The following is a 16,977-nucleotide window of genomic DNA, read 5'->3' on the forward strand; positions in this document are numbered from 1 at the left end:
GCTCCGGGCCCCGAGCGCCCGCACAGGCCGAGCCAGCCGAGCCCCGAGCGGGCGAGCGCGCACGTGACCGCGGGGCGGGGCGGCCGCAGGAAGCGCCGGGGCCGGGCCGGGACCGAGCGGGGCGGGGCCGGCAACCGGGCCGGGAACGCAACGGGACAGCACCGGCAACCGGGCCCGGGAACACAACGGGGCAGCACCGGCAACCGGGCCGGGAACGCAACGGGGCAGCACCGGCAACCGGGCCCGGGAACACAACGGGGCAGCACCGGCAACCGGGCCCGGGAACACAACGGGACAGCACCGGCAACCGGGCCGGGAACGCAACGGGACAGCACCGGCAACCGGACAGCACCGGCAACCGGGCCGGGAACACAACGGGGCAGCACCGGCAACCGGGCCCGGGAACGCAACGGGACAGCACCGGCAACCGGGCCCGGGAACACAACGGGGCAGCACCGGCAACCGGGCCCGGGAACACAACGGGACAGCACCGGCAACCGGGCCCGGGAACGCAACGGGGCAGCACCGGCAACCGGGCCCGGGAACGCAACGGGACAGCACCGGCAACCGGGCCCGGGAACGCAACGGGACAGCACCGGCAACCGGGCCCGGGAATACAACGGGACAGCACCGGCGACCGGACAGCACCGGCAACCGGGCCCGGGAACACAACAGGACAGCACCGGCAACCGGGCCCGGGAACACAATGGGACAGCACCGGCAACCGGGCCGGGCCGGGCACGGAGAGCTCATCTGGGCCGCGCTCTGGGTGTCAGAGCAAGGCCCGGGCTGTGCTCCGGAGGCCCAGCAATGGCACCAGAGGAACGGGCAGGGACTGATGCTTAGGAAGTTCCACCTGAAAATAAGGAAGAACTTCTTTCCTGTGAGGGAACAGAAAGGGTGTGGACTCTCCCACATTAGGGATATTCTAGACCCATCTGGACACAATCCCGTGCCATGTGCTCTGGGATGGCCCTGCTGGCACAGGGAGGTGGAACAACGGTCAAGTGCTTCCCAGAAGGGATTTAGTCCAGTCAGGTCATCATCACCTATTCAAGGACTCCGCAATGTTTCAATTCTGCCTTTTCCAAAGTCAGTGTTACAGAGACGTTTATTGGCTTTCTTGCAAAAGTTTACAACATTTAAAAATAACAATTACAAATACTCTCACCAAAATTCAGGCTGAGAATAGGTTTAGATTAGATATTGGGAATTTTTTTATTCAGAGGGTGGTAAGGCCTTGGTACAGATTCACAGAGAAGCCGTGGGTGCCCCATTCCTGGAAATGTTTAAGGCCAGGTTGGGCAGAGCTTGGAGCAACCTGGCGTAGTGGAAGTTGTCCCTACCCATGGCAGGGTTTGGAACTTGATGATCTTTAAGGTCCCTTCCAACCTGAACCATTCTATGAAAACCTTGGAAACTCTCACAGCTTCCTGTTTACATGAACAGCAGCACAAGCATGAATCCCCTCCAGCAAAACACTGTTCAGGAGCTCTGTACCCTCTGAGACAGGGAAGTGTCAGTCCTGCATGGAGGACCCAGTGCTCCTGGCACGATTCTCTGCAGGCTCACAGTGCCCTCCAAGGCAGAGTGGAACATGATTCTCACCTTTCCCAGCACCTGCTCAGGAAGTTCCAGCCTCCCCAAGCCAGGGCCAAGAGGCTCCTGGTCAAGGTCTGTCCCAAAGGTTTTGTTGCACAACCCATGGCTGCTTGTGCCTCAGGCTGGGGCTTGGCCAAGGGCAAAGCCACAGCCAGAAAAATCTTCAGCACAGCAGTGGCTGTGACAAAATGTCCCAAATTCAGCAGAAGCAATCATAAACACACACACAACATCCACAGGAGCTCACTTGAAGGCAGCACCTCACCTGATTATCAAGGTGAATCTACATTTTGAACATGTTCTAGTACCTCTTCAGAGGACTCCATAAAAAAGCACAGAGATCTTAGGCTTTGAAATAAGCCCGAAGTGACAACACACTGTAGAGGTAAATATGTAAACTCATCCATTTCCTGGTGAAGGGAAGCTTTCACCATTGCAGGTTATTTAACCTAGGAAAGAAGCCCCTGTGCTGCAGGAACAGCTCTGCAGCAGGGAAGAGAGAAGTTGTTGGAAGTGCTTTGGCCTTGTAATTGGGGAAGCAGAGTCAGAAACCCAACCCAGCAGCGCTCAGGGGTGTTCTGCAAGGTGACATTACACACTTGTTTCTGTGGAGCACAGGAGCCAGGCAAGTTTTACCTCAGCCTCTTGACAACAACCTAGAGAAGAATTTTCTCCTCTCCACAGCATAAACAGGGCACTCCTTCACGCACTCCTACTGTTTTGAGAAGTTAGAGCCAACAGAGCTCCTCATAGTGCAGTGATTGACCCTCCCCAGGCAGCTCTGCTCCAGAACCTGCCCTCACAACACGCCAGCATTTGATCACAGCTTGGTAAAACAGCATTGAAAACTTGCCAAAGGGAACTCAGCTTGTTCCTTGTTCCTCTGCAAGGCCTTGGCTGAGCTGTTTCCCCCCTCTGGGGCTCGGTTCCCAACTGTGGAGCAGAGATAAGCAGCTGGAGCATGCTCTGTGTGTATAGATTTGGGAGGACTTTGCTCGGAGCACGTTCTGTTCCCTGCCAGGATAACTGAAGTTTCCAAGCATGTGGCCCTCAGATCTCCTACAAGCCAATGCTGGGCTGCAGCTTCTCCTTGGCACTGTTGTGAGCAAAACACACCTGTGGGCAGCAGTGCAGGTGAGCTGGGAGCAGCAGGCTCAGAGCCTGCTCTCCATGACACTCCAGCTCCCATGTGAGCCAGGCTGGGGGGCAGGAAAATAGGGAAATCGTGGAGACAAGTGTGAGGGATAACAAGGCCTGTAAGAGGCCAGACATCTACTGCCAGAAGATTTCATGCAATCTTTTAGGTTGGAAAATTCATTTGAGATCACAGAATCCAACCATCAACCCAGCACTGCCAGGTCCATCACCAAACCCATCTTCAGAGGAAGCTGAAGGATGTCCACAAGCTCCAACAGTCAGCAATTCCAGTTTTCCCCACGAGGCCACATTTTACTTTCCAGCATTTTAGGATAACCCACAAAAGTAGTATTCAAACACCTAACAGGGAAGCAATGTTTGGCACTAAAATGCCTTGTGCACATGCTGTGCTGAGGCAAAGGTCTCCAACAAACCCCTTGTTGGTCAAGTCTCCCCTGCTTCTATTGCCTTTTAAACCCACAGAGAGATTTTAGGTTTCCATGGCTCTGCATGATGGATAATTCCCCTCTCAAGGGGCAGGAATTACCTTCTCAGCTCTAGAAAGTGAAGCCAGCATTTTATTCTGCAGCTTTAACTGAGCACACAGAAATAGGATGCAGATCCCCAGACTCTGAAGTCTGCAATGTTCACTTGTTTGTGTATGATTAAAGCTCAGATTTACCTCTATAAAGAATTAAAGAATTACCATTTACAACTCCTTTTTGCCCAGAGGCTGACCGGGAGGTTCTCCATTTACTTTAATAAATAGTTGATAAGAATGAAAGATGAAAGGCTGGATGCCACAAAACATCAGATCTCCCAGGTCATTTGCAACATGCCCAAATGGAGCAGTGACTCAGAAGGTGAGCATTCCTCCCCAGCAGTGGAAGGCTGCTCAAAGCAGGACTTGGAATTGGGAGTTCAGGCAGTGCTTCACTCCCCTGCCTGTCAAATGAGTCACTTGAATTTCAACAGTATTGAAATATCAGCCTGCATCTCCCAGGCAGCAGCAGCAGCCAGCATACAAGCACAGCACTATCATTTCCATGTTACAAAACGTGCAGGTGTCTCCACTCACACCCACCTGCCAGAGCTCTGCAGTTGAGTTTGGATTAGGAAATAATCCACGCAGAAAACTCCAAGCAGCAGGACACAGGGCCCACAGCAGGAGGCTCAAGCTGCCCTTGCTGCGCTGTGTGCAGCTCACAGGACACTGCTCTGTCACTGCCAAGGTCCCCTCGGCAGCTGGCAGGCAGAGCCACGGCAGTCCCAGGGACAGGCACTCCTTATGTAACAGGGATAAATATTGCCATGCCTGGGAAAGCACAGGGCCGGGAGTCAGGATTCACGTTTGCCAAACAAACAGCTTCCCAAACATGCCCACTCTGCTGTCGACACCCTCACTGTTCCGGACAGCCCTGTTTGTGACTGCTGCAACTGCTGCATCCAGGGGCACCTTTGCTTTTCACAAGGCGTGGCTCTGCTCCAAGAGCAAACTTCCTTTTCTGGCTCAATTCAGAGAATTCAACTCATCTAGCTGCTGCTTGGAAAGGCCCTGTAGGACACTATGTTCAGAAAATTCTGAAAGAGTAACAAAAGGAGGATCAAGAGAGCTGAGGAACAAACTGGTTTGTTGTTCCAGGACAGTGTCCAGTGCCCATTTCCACTCCAGCTGCCCTGACCATATGAGGGGCCAATTTGAAACGCTGGCAGTGCTGCTTGGCACAGTCAGCTGCAGCAGGTACCCAACGTTTGTCACACCACAGACGCTTCCCAGCTGGGCCAGGCCAGGGCTCTGCAGCCGATCCAAAGTGGGAAAGTGCCCAACCTCTAACTAACAGAGCCAGTTCTGCTGTTCAGTCACAATCTTTGCAAACAATGCTGCTGAGACTGATCACTTCACGCCACCAAGCAGATGTTTCATTATCTCCCATTCCATTTGCCACTGCAGGACAAGAGCAGGCAGAATGGGAAGGCAAAACAATGGCAGTTACCAGGAGTGCTTTGCAATCAAACAGAATTCAGAGGTGCAAGGCTAAGTGTAGAGACTGCAGAGGATTTAGTGACCCACTCTGCAAAGCCTACAACTCAAGAACCCCAAAAATTCCTACTTTTCCTAACCACAAACCTGAAAAAGCACTGACAATTAGCACCGAGATGGCACTTCCAGGAAAGCAGGACTACATCCAGCTGCAGTTGGCTGGCTGGATGCAAAAGCTGGAAGTGTTAGTAGATTATCAGATAGAAAACATTATTGGACTTTAAGGCACTTCATTTTCTAGATTTCTTTAAGCAGCATTTTTTAAAAGCACCTTAATGCAAACATTTGTAACTCACTTTGGAATGAGCTTCTCATAGTCAGTGAGGTATCACAGATTTACAGAAAGGAGAATCTTTAAGACCCTCAGATTCCCCCCTTGCTCCTTCCATCACATTCCAGCCATCAATCACACAGCTGCAGACAGCTCACACCCCCTGCAGCCCTGCCTGAATCAACCCCTCAGTGACTTTTCTAACATTGGACAGGCAAGTCACTGCAAAAGGTGGACACGAGGCACAGACAGTGAGTGGGGCCAAAGGGCCCAGCACAGTGTGGGGACACAGGAGATGTAGAGATTAAAAAAAAATAAATAAGTTTTAAAGTAGTACCATCTACAAACTGGTTCTAGCTTCCTCTTTGTCCTCTATAAAGAGGTAAAGAAAGAAGGGCCCCAGAGCTGAGCTCCTCTCTCCTAATGGGAAACCTGAGCGTGGAGTAGAATGAAACACTGCTACCTACTGCACTAGCACCAGCAATGTCACAACAATTTTCAGGGCGTGTCTCCCTTCTGAAAAAAGTCTTCTACCAGCTGATTGAATGTCTGAGAGGAGTTCTGCTTTAGGACATTTAAGGGACTGAGTAAATACTGCTCTGCAAATCCAGTTGGAAGGTGCTCACTGGAAACAGGTGCTGCTCCTGCTGTTCTCGCCTGTTCCCCACTCAGCTCTTCCTTCTCACCCCTGTGACAAGGGCAGCCTTCTTTTGAGCAGAGAGCTGGCTCACAGTACTGCTGAGGAACCTTAACATCTGTAAGCATTTTGGGTTTCTCAGTATTTTTCTCTGGGGACTCATAAACGACCCCTCGGGGCACAGAACCCCGCAGGACTCTTTTCCAGAGACTTGTGGGTTTCTGCCCCCTCCTTCGGCTTTGCCGCTGTCCAGACTCTTGCACGGGCTTTGAGCCTTTAAAGTCAGGAAGTACCTGGGGAGCAGAGCTCAGGTATTCCTGAAAGTAAACCTGGCACATGTCACCCTTCACAATGGGAATGATGGAGCAGGGTTTCAGCCACTTCACAAACTCGCGCAGCTCCATGAAGGACGAGTGATCTGAGTATGGGATGACGTGGATTTTGGGGTGGGTGACTTTCACGGGCCTGCCCGTGGGGATGATGGCAATGGTGGGGTGCAGCTTGTTCCAGCTGACGAGTGTGTCCCAGCGGATCTCGGCGACATCCACGGCGCGGATCCAGCCCGCGCCCTCCTCCGCGGTGAACACATCCGGCAGCTCCAGCAGCCGCATCTGCTCCAGGCGCCAGGGGCTCACCACCACCCACGTGCTGAACTCCAGCGCCAGTTCCACCAGCAGCGTCTCCTTGCCCAGGGTGTACACACCTGCCGGGGAACAGCGGCTCAGGGACGGGACAGGGGGACACAAGCCCTGGCTGGGGTCGTGCTAACAGGAGGGAGGGCAGCACTCACCGATGACCACGTGGTGCTGCGGGTGGGCACGGATGAGACGGGCAACCTGGCGGGTGGCGAGCGCCCGCGAGGGCAGGGCCCGCTGGGGGTGGCAGTGGGTGTTGTCCAGGTACAGGCGGTCGATGTGGCGGCCCTTCAACGCCAGCTCGCCCTGCATGGTGCTCGTGTAGCGGAAATCTCCTGCAAGGACAGGGATGGCAGGGCTGGGCCCAGAGAATGTGCGGAGTTTTCCCCCACTGAGAACCATCTGGTCACAATTCTCTGCCATGTGCTCTGGGACAACCGTGCTTGAGCAAGGAGCTGGGACTGGATGACCCACTGTGATCCCTTCCAGCCTGACCCATTTTGTGATTCTGTGATTATGGAAACCTGCCCTGTACCTGTGTAGAGGATGGTGCCAAAGGTGCCCTCAAAGAGGAACATAACCGAGCCAGGGCAGTGGTTGGAGTCAATCAGCGTCACCGTCACCCCATCCACGACATGGCTCTGCCCCACCTCCAGAGACCGGATCCAGCACATGGGCACCTGCAGAGGCCGAGGCATGAGAGCTGGGTAGGGCAAGTGACGAGGGTTGGGACAGGCAGGTGGGGGTGCCCAGGCGATGAGGGCCGGGATGGGCAGGACACACCTACCTGCAGGCGGTGGTGCAGGAGGCGGGCGGTGAGTGGGGAACAGTACAGCGGGCGGCTCCAGGTGCTGGACAGCCCCACCGTGTGGTCCGAGTGCATGTGGGACAGGAAGAAGAGGCGGGCGCCGGCCGCCTTCCGCAGGCTCCAGAAGTCCACGGCGATGGGGGTCCCGGGCAGCACCGTCCCGCTCATGGCGGGCGAAGAGCCCGCTCCCCACACGCCGGTTTTGGCGGGAAGCGCCGCGCACGCGCGGGCGGCGCGGGGCGGGGCCGCGTCACGTGGGCGGGGGTCACGTGGGCGGGGCGGTGGGGACGGGAACGGGATTGGGATCGGGATTGGGATCGGGACCGGCACCTGGGATCGGGATCCGGGACCGCATCCTGGGATCCGGGATCGGGACGGGGACTTGGGATTGCGACCGACACCGGGTGCTAGGACTCGGAGCGGGGCCGGCGCTTAGGAGCGGGGCCATGCCGTACCTGGGCGGCGAGGAGGCGCAGCGGGAGCTCCGCCGGGCGCTGTCCAACCCGCACGTGCAGGCGGACCCGGCGCGGTACCGCGGCGCCGTGCTGCGCGTGATCCGGTACGGCGGGCGGGCCGGGCGGGGGGCGCGGGGCCGCGCCGGGCCGCGCTGAGCCCCGTGCCCGCCGCAGGCTGATGGCGCAGGGCGCCGACGTGTCGGGGCTGTTCCCGGAGATGGTGAAGGCGGGCGCGGTGCCGGACGTGGTGCAGAAGAAGCTGGTGTCGTTCTACGTGCGCGCCCAGGCCCCGCGGCAGCCGCAGCTGGCGCTGCTCGCCGTCAACTCCCTGCGCAAGGACTGCGCGCACCCCAGCCCGGCCGTGCGGGGGCTCGCCCTGCGCACCATGTGCGGCCTCAGGTGCGGCGGGACCCGGGCGGGCCGGGGGCTGTCCCTGGCCGCCGTGCCCCGCTGACGGCCGGCTGCCCTCCCGCAGGATGCCCGGGATCCAGGAGTACCTGCAGCAGCCGCTGGTGAACGGGCTGCGGGACAAAGCGTCCTACGTGCGCAGGGCGGCCGTGCTGGGCTGTGCCAAGATGGTGAAGCTGCAGGGGGACTGCGAAGTGGGTGAGTGGCTGGTGGTCCTGGGACTGGTGGCCCTGGGGCTGGTGGTCCTGGGGCTGCTGGCCCCGGGCTGTGTTGGTGATGCGCGTTCAGGCTTTAGGGCTGTCCTGGGGTCCCTGCATCACCCCGCTCCTGTCGTGGCTGCAGGGCAGAAAGGGAGAGAAAGTGGAGGGTGATTTATGAAAGAGTGAGAAAATTGGGATCGTTCAGCCTGGAGAAGAGAAGGCTCCGGGGAGATCTGATTGTGGCCTTCCAGTACCTGAAGGGAGCCTGCAAGAGAGCTGCAAGTGACAGGACAAGGGGGAACGGCTTCAAACTGCAAGAGAGCAGGTTTAGGATATTAGGAAGGAATTATTCCCTGTGAGGGTGGTGAGGTCCTGGCACAGGGTGCCCAGAGAAGCTGTGGCTGCCCCTGGATCCCTGGAAGTGTCCAAAGCCATGTTGGACGGGGTTTGGAGCAGCCTGGGACAGTGGAAGGTTGTCCCTGCCCAGGGCAGGGGTGGCACTGGATGAGCTTTAAAGTCCATTCCAACCCATAACATTCTGTGATTCAGTGATTCAATGATTTTGTTCCATCTGCAGTTTCTGATCTGCCAGGGGCCACTGTGACCCACACAGACCCTCAGGGAAAAGCTGTGCCAAGATCAGGTGTTCCTGTAGAGCTTGAAGTTTTGTTGATCCATTCTCCCATTTCAGGCCACTTTTTTTTTTTTTTTTTGTGATAAATACTCACATACAGTGATTAAACCACAGTGTGCCAACAGATCTTGATGGCAGGAGCTCTGTGCTTTGCAGATGGTGCTCTGGTGAATGAGCTCTACAGTTTGCTTCGTGACCAGGACCCCATTGTGGTTGTAAACTGTCTGAGGGCCTTGGAAGAGATCTTGAAGAAGGAGGGAGGTGTTGTCATCAACAAACCCATTGCCCATCATCTCCTCAACAGGTTTGTTTTCTTTGGCATTACAATGGTGCTGGAAGCTTCTCTTGTTCTCACGTTTTCTAAGCAGAGAGGCAGTTTCTGGGGGGACATAACCTTCTCTGACCTCTTGTCAGGCACCCAGAGATGGAGGTGGCCATCCTAAGATGAACTAAACCACTTCAGGCTAAGGTCTTAAGAGAAATCTGGGATGTCCTGCTCTTCCAGGGAGTCTTTGCCTCAGCTGATGGTTTGGTTTGTAATTGCAGGTTTATGTGGTTAGACTTTTGGGGTTTTTTTAGTGATAGTACACACAATACATCTGTGGGACAGGTGTGTTCTAGTGTCTCTCCAGATCCATTGATAGATAGACAACTGTGGTGCTTGAAGCAGTTCTGCAGGTAATTCTACATGATCTAGGAAAGGAGGGGGTATTGCTCTGCCCAGGGTTCTTGTCAGTGCTGCCTGGTGCAAACACCAGCAAAGTGCATGTGACTGATATTGAGTTAATGACTGGGCACTTCCCTTGTGATAGAGCTGTGACACCCACTTGGGTGGGAGCAGAGGCCATAAGGAGGTCGGAGCTGAGGCCTCTGCTCTGCACAGGTGTTCCTGCCCTCCCTGAGTGTCCCCTGTGCTCCTGGCAGGATGCCTGACCTGGATCAGTGGGGGCAGAGCGAGGTGCTCACCTTCCTGCTGCGCTACAAACCCCGCAGCGAGGACGAGCTCTTCGACATCCTCAACCTGCTCGACGGCTACCTCAAGAGCAGCAGCGCCAGCGTGGTGATGGCAGCCACCAAGCTGTTCCTGGTGCTGGCCAGGGAGTACCCAGACGTGCAGGCAGATGTGCTGGTGCGGGTGAAGGGCCCGCTGCTGTCTGCCTGCACCTCGGAGAGCAGGGAGCTCTGCTTCACCGCGCTCTGCCACGTGCGCCAGATCCTCAGGAGCTTGCCCGGCCACTTCAGCAGCCACTACAAAAAGTTCTTCTGCTCCTACTCGGAGCCCCACTACATCAAATGCCAGAAGATGGAGGTGCTGTGTGAGCTGGTGAACGATGAAAACGTGCAGCAGGTGCTGGAGGAGCTCAAGAGTTACTGCACTGACGTGTCGGAGGAGCTGGCGCAGGGAGCGATCTTTGCCGTAGGTGAGAGCCGTGCCTGGGCTTGGCTGCAGCCCTGGACCTTTCAGGAGGGCTTTCCCTGCTGAGGGGTAGCTGGGCAAGCACCAAATCACTGCTCTGTGCTACAGCAGCACAGGCACCAACCTGCCCAGGAGTGGTTTGTGTCAGAGTGTTTGTGGAGCGCTGATTATTTCATTGCGCTGCTTCAGGTTGTGCAGAAAGTCCTTGAGTCTCGTGCTGTGAGGAGATGCTCTGCAGAAAGTGTGTTCTTTCATCTTGTTAATGTCTTAGTGTGTTCAGTGAAGCTGTGCAGGGGGTGGAAGAGCCCTAATATCTGCTTGTTCTTTTGAGTTGTGAGTTAAGGTGATAGTTTCGGTTTTGTGAGCTTTAAAAAATAGGTGAATTATTACAGTATTCATATGGAGAAAGCTGGGGATGATAAAATGCTTTTTTTAATGTATTACATTTGAGGAAAATTCAGAAATCTTTTGAGGCATGGCCTCAAAAAAAAAGAACATTTTCCTGGTGTGAAGAACAAGCTCATTTGGCCACACTTTCAGACATGGTAGTCAGAAAGGAAAGGAGGGAGAGTGTTTCTTTAAAGCGGGTTTCTGATGAGTAGCTGGGCTCATGATTCCTGTTTCACTCTGACAGAAGGTTGATCTTTATGTCTTTTTGGCATCCTTGCAGCCAATATTGCCAGGACATACACAGAGCAGTGTGTGGGGATTCTGACAGAGCTTCTGGGGCTTCAGCAGGAGCACATCACCTCAGGTAACCATTGCAGGCTGCCTGGTTTATGCTCTCAGGAGGTGCCCTTGCTGGGCTCGTGATCCCAAACTCAACCCCCTCAAAGGCACTTGGCTTTCAGTTCAATTGGCACCATCAGGTGGAAGTTTTCCAGGTGGGTTGAGGGGTATAAAGCGTGTTCCTTCTGCAGGAACTGCTCTCTGTGGGAAAGGGGAAGATGGTTGTAGCTGTGTTTGTGCTTCTTTCTGGCTGCCACCTGCTGACTCAGGGAGTGAGTGGCTCAGCAGAGACATTTTACTGTCTGTTTGAGAGCCAAGATGATTAATAGATCTTTTAAATCTCTGTGATTTCTGTTCCTCACATAATAGTCTGATTCAGTTGTACCCAAGCTTCCTTTTTTCTCTTCTGCCCTCAGATCCACCTTCACATCACTGCTGTTCCTGCTGTTCTCTTTTAACTGGTCTTGCTCTTGGATTTGAAAACCACACACTTGCACTCAGCTGTTGAATTCCATCTCAGGAGCTGTTGGTGTTTCTGAGTGGGCAGCAAAACCTTTAGAGTTTTGACCTAAAGTTCACAAGCCTCGTTTTGCATCGGGGTCAGCTTTAATTTGTCATTCTAACCTCGTGTGTCTGAGGCATCGTGAGTCAGAGGCTTTTTAAAGGCTGCCAGTGGCCAGAAGAGAGGCTGCTCTCCAGCAGAGGAACGATCTAAAGTCTCAGTGCTTTATTTTAGACCTGGTGCAGCTTTTGCTCTGACAAATGCAGTGTCATGGGATTGGGAAGGAGGGTGCCTCAAATCACAGTCACAGGCAGGGCACTGACCTTCCTGGCTGAGACTTGCAAAGCCCCTTGAGTGGGCGGGTTTGAAATGTTTTTTTTCCCTAGTGGTTTTTATAACTCTTGGGTGATGCTGATAACTTGTTTTCCTCACAGCTGTGGTCCGTGCTTTCCGGGACCTGGCCTGGCTGTGTCCCCAGTGCACAGATGCCGTGTGCCAGGCGCTGCCTGGCTGTGAGGACACCATCCAGGACAGCGAGGTGAGGGGGCAGTGCTTAGGGGCAGGTGGATGAGGACTGCTCAGCTTCCCTTTGCCTTGAGATCGGGGGCAAAAATCAGAAATCCTCGGGTTTGTTCTCTCGGCGTGCTCATTTCATGCCAGCGTGTGGCACATGGCAGCTCTTTGCTGATGTTCCTGTGGTTCCTTCAGGGCAAACAAGCGCTGGTCTGGCTCCTGGGCACACATGGGGAGAAGATCCCAAACGCTCCCTATGTCTTGGAGGACTTTGTGGAGAACGTGAAGTCCGAGACGTTCCCAGCGGTGAAGATGGAGCTGCTGACGGCGCTGGTGCGGCTGTTCCTGGCCCGGCCCGCCGAGTGCCAGGACATGCTGGGCAGGCTGCTCTACTACTGCATAGGTGGGTTCCCTGTGTCCTCACAGGCTGTGGGGGACCTGCTCTGCCTGTGTCCCCAGGCTGTGGCAGCGTCCTGGCTCTGAGGAGGCCATCCAGGCTGGCAGGGTTAGGTGGTTCCAGCCTCAGGCTGCTGCCTGGCCCCTGGCCCTCTGGAGTTACAGAGTCATGGAATCAGAATGGTTTGGGTGGGAAGGGACCTTAAAGATCATCCAGTTCCATCCCCTGCCCTGAGCAGGGACACCTTCTCTGTCCAAACTGGCCTTCCAGGGATCCAGAGGCAGCCACAGCTTCTCTGGACACCCTGTGCTAGGACCTCCCCACCCTCACAGGGAAGAATTCCTTCCCAATCTCCCATCTGATCCTGCCTTCTGTTAGATTAAAACCACTTCCCCTTATCCTTTCGCTCCCTGCCTGTAAGCAGGCTTGCACTGTATCCCTGAGAGTCTGTTTTCAATAATGGAGTGTTAGTGCTCTGGGGAAATGTGGCTGCTGGAATTCTCCATGAATTGCATGTTTGGTTCCCAGAGGAGGAGCAGGACATGGCCGTACGGGACCGGGGACTGTTCTACTATCGCCTTCTGCAGTCTGGGGTGGAGGAGGTGAAGCGGGTCCTGTGCAGCCCCAAGTCTGACCCCTCCCTGGGGCTCCTGGGGGACCAGAGCAAGCAGCCTGTCAATGCCTGGGCTTTGGACTTCAACACTCTGGCCACAGTTTACGGCAGAGAGCGCTGGGCACTCATCTCTGCCCAGCAGCCTGTGGAACCCTCTTACTCCTGCTCTCCTTGTGCTGACTCCAGGAACACAGACACAGGTAAACCTGCCTCCCCTTCCTCTGGGAGCCGCTCTCCCCTTGCCAGCAAATCACAGAATCCCAGAATGGTTTGGGTTGGAAGGAGCCTTGAAATTCCTCTGGTTCCGTCCCCTGCCATGGGCAGGGATCTTCCACTGTCCCAGGCTGCCCCAAGCCCCATCCAGCCTGGCCTTGGACACTTCCAGGAATCCAGGGGCAGCCACAGCTGCTCTGGGCAGCCAGGATGTTTTCCCATGGGTTTGTTTGGAAGAAGGTCAGAGTGCTTTGGGAATTTGGTGTTCTGACCACCTTGTGCAGGGTGTGGCTGGTCACTAGCCCAGGGGATGCTGCTGGTGGCACTGGGATTCCAGCCTTCCTCTGCTCAATCATGTGGGCTTTGTGGAGCTGGGAGCTGCATCTCAGGTGTTTGTGCTTTCATTTCAGAGTCTCCGGTTTCTGAAGGGAATAAGGAAGTCCTTGAGGTTCAACCTGATACTCACATGTCTGAAGAGAATAAAGAACTCCTCAAGGTTCATCCTGATGCAGGCAGCCTGAGCTTGATTCCTGATGTTTCCCTGACTGCAGAACAGTTTGAGAAGACGTGGCTGAGCCTGGACACGAGCTGCCAGCTCTCTCTGCCCTGGTGTGGGCCCGTCCATGCAGACACCATCCAGACAGCCCTTCGTGTCGTGCACATCCACACCATTGCCATGAGCAAAACTGGAGCCCAGCCCTGGAAAGCTTATCTGAGTGCCCAGGATGACTCAGGCTGCCTCTTCCTCACAGAGCTCCTGCTTGAGGCAGCAGATGCAGAGCTGCAGGTTTCGGTGAAGCAAAATGAAGCAAAGCCAGAGGCACTGCAATGCTTCATCTCAGCCTTGAGGACAGTCCTGGAGGCAGTGGCTGGACTGGAGTCTTGACTGGTCCTTGCTCCCAGCAGGATGCATGCTCAGGGCACAGGGAAAAGTTGATTTCTCTGGCTTCTTTTGCCATACTCAGTGCTGGTTTGGTAGTTTTAAACTGCAGAGTTTCCAGTTTACCTGGAAGGCCCGGGTGGTGTGGGGGAAGCTGCAGCTGGGGCTGGGGAACGGGGCAGGGTGAAGGGTCTGCCCTCCCCCTGGGCTGGGGAAAGGACAGGGTCACTCTGGTGTGAGTCACAGGGCTGGTGGCACATTTGTGGTGGTTGTCACAAGGCACAAACATCACTGATGGAACCAGAACTGAGCAGAATTCAGGGGTGTGTTCTGGAGAGGTTTTTTTTCCGGAGAATTATAAATAATTCAAAAAAACCCCCAAACCAAAACACCAGAGGCACCAGGTGCCACTTATCTCACTTTAAGAGGAACAGTGCAGTGAGGAGAGAATATTTCATTCTTGGCTCCCTTTACATTTGTTTTAATTTGCTGTCTGATTTCAGTAGCAGCTTCACTTGGGGGTGAACAGAGCTCTGCTGTGCCACAGGAGGGTGGGCAGGGTACATCCTGCTCACTGGAACCAGAGTGTTCCTCTTCCAAGAGACAGATGTGGGGTTTGGGTTGAAATGTGTTACTGAGGTGAGAATTGCCTTCTCTGAAGTTCCCCCCAGCTCCCTGTGCTGTTGCCAAGCTCCTTGATGGAGGGTGAGGTACACATGAGATTGACCTAACAGGGCTTTAGGGCACTCTGTGAGGAGCACAAGCTTCTTTTAACCCTATTTCGCCAGATTTCTTGTTATTTTTGATTTCTTTGAATGACTTGGTTGTACCCTCAAACGCCATCATGTCTTCCATGCACTTCACTGAAGTCCTGTCATTGTTAAACTTCTCTTTTCCTAATAAAAACATGAATCATTCTTGGCTGATTTCTGGAGTTTCTTGTTCCTTCAACCCTCAGGACTGTGGATGGGGTGATCTGATCACTGCTGTGGATCAGGCCAGCTCTGCAGCTGCTGCCTCTGTGTCCAACAAGACTTTTCTCTCTGACCTTCCTTGAAGCAAAGCTTTAAGGAGCAATAATTGGGCAATAATTAATCTCAGTCCCAAATTACTGTAAAGGGTGAACCTGCAGGTGAACTCAGATGCAGATCATCAGTCAGCTGTAGCAGGGCTCCTGTTAACAGTTCCCAAGCTGTGTTGTGTTCCTGTCCTCAGGGAGAGCTGCACTGGAGCGTTGCCATTACGCAGTTTCCAGGGGAAAATAGCTGAGAACTTGTTGGCAATCCATCGTTTATCTGCTGCGGCCACACCAAGATTGGGCTCTGTCTGGGAAGGGACTTGGAGCTTCTTTCATCCAGACCCCTTTCTTGAGGAATGAGCAGATCAGCAGACTCCAATACCTTCTAAATAATTATTTCAGCTGATCTTAACAGAAATTACTTAATTTAGAACTAAACCATGCCCGTAGCTGTGTGCAGCCCAGGAGCATGGCTTGGCTAAACAAAGTCCTACTGGAGTCAGGACCAAACTTCTGCTTCTCTGTCTCAGGGAGACAGCTCAGGAGCTCAGCTTGTCCCCTGAGTGAGAATCGTGATAATGGCTGATGGGCCATAAAAAAGCAGTTTTACAGACCCCACTGGGTGTTTTCCCAGGGGGATGGGTGCAATCAGCCTGGGAGAGGATTGCAGTGGCTGTTGGGTCACTCATCCTGTCCCCTGCATCCTTCTCTTCCCGCCTTTAAACCTGCCTCAGATTGTTTCTCTAAAACACATGCACAGGAGGGGTTGGTTTGTTTTCAGGAGAACTTGGACTACTGAGAGAAAGAACTGTGCTGCTTTCCAGAGGAGAACTTGGGCTTTTCACTGATACAACTGGAGAAAAGCTGTTGTGCTTCTCCCAGACCCTGCAAGCAGAACCTGACACTGAGCAATCTGTAAAAGAGATTGTCCATCACTACAAACAAAAATAGTAAAGTTTGTTGTTATCAGTTGGGTTTTCTTCTTGAGTTTCTCTTAAATTTAGCCACAGAAGTGGGCTTCACTCATACTCAAGGCCTCTAAGGTAGTGCTTGGTGCTGCGGACTCAGCAAGTGGGCATTTGTTTTAAAATGTTTCCACTGGTAATTATAAAGGTCCCTCTTCCTCTCAGATGACTCCAAGGCTTATTTCTGCGAAATTAGCATTTGATGTTTTAAACTAAGAGTCATAAGCAGCCCTTTGCCTTTTAGCTACTGAATACAGGAATCCTGGAGCTGCTCTGGACCCCATCTACAAGAATACACAGAAGGGGACACACTGAATGGCCCCAGTTACATTCAGGGAGAGAATCAGACTTGGTTCAATGAGTCTGAAACATTTGTGCAACACATGAGGTACTGGAAATATGGAAGATGTGATTTTTATATCTATTGGGGTATGGTTTTGGTTGAATATTGTTGTTTTTAGCGCAGTTTTGTTGAGCTTTTCCCACTTCATGCAGGGAAGCTGTGTGGCCTTCTAGAACTGTGCTCTCTTGCCTCCTCTTCCCACCTGGGAATGGCCTCTCCTTTGCTTATGGGGTTTTTCAAGGGTTAAACAGTGAAAGAGGTGAATCAGGGTGGCATCATTAATTTGACTTCCACAGTCTGCTGGAGTCAGTGATCCTTTCTTTTGGCAGAAGCTATGAGATGTGGGGAATGGTGCTGAAGCATATGGATGGTTTTTCTCTGGAAGTCGTGCAGTCCAGGGCAGTAACCCCTGTTCGCGTGTCCACATCTGCCTGAGGGATTCCTTCAAAATATTTTACAGCTGATGTGGAAAACAGACCAAAACTTCCATCCCTGGAAAGTGTCCAAGGCCAGGTTGGATGGGGCCTGAAGCAACCTGGGACAGTGGAAAGCATTCCTG

General features: G+C 53.8%; 2 protein-coding genes across 2 annotated transcripts; one reads left to right on the forward strand and one right to left on the reverse strand.

Moving 5' to 3' along the window:
* Positions 1-878: 878 nt before the first annotated feature.
* Positions 879-7,338, reverse strand: DCLRE1B (DNA cross-link repair 1B). Its single transcript, XM_040085422.2, has 4 exons — positions 7,111-7,338; positions 6,859-7,003; positions 6,479-6,658; positions 879-6,391 (listed from the first exon to the last, which is right to left on the reverse strand). The coding sequence occupies exons 1-4, from the start codon at positions 7,297-7,299 to the stop codon at positions 5,550-5,552; spliced, it is 1,356 nt and encodes a 451-aa protein (XP_039941356.1). The 5' UTR covers positions 7,300-7,338; the 3' UTR covers positions 879-5,549.
* A 90-nt stretch (positions 7,339-7,428) lies between these two features.
* On the forward strand, positions 7,429-15,012 carry AP4B1 (adaptor related protein complex 4 subunit beta 1). Its single transcript, XM_040085421.1, has 10 exons — positions 7,429-7,690; positions 7,761-7,985; positions 8,062-8,192; positions 8,985-9,132; positions 9,753-10,249; positions 10,916-10,999; positions 11,911-12,014; positions 12,185-12,392; positions 12,915-13,199; positions 13,623-15,012. Exons 1-10 carry the CDS (start codon positions 7,578-7,580, stop codon positions 14,096-14,098), a joined length of 2,271 nt encoding a protein of 756 aa, XP_039941355.1. The 5' UTR covers positions 7,429-7,577; the 3' UTR covers positions 14,099-15,012.
* The last annotated feature ends 1,965 nt before the right edge of the window (positions 15,013-16,977 follow it).

Source organism: Hirundo rustica, chromosome 24 (assembly GCF_015227805.2).
Source record: "Hirundo rustica isolate bHirRus1 chromosome 24, bHirRus1.pri.v3, whole genome shotgun sequence".
Taxonomy (NCBI): Eukaryota; Metazoa; Chordata; class Aves; order Passeriformes; family Hirundinidae; genus Hirundo; species Hirundo rustica.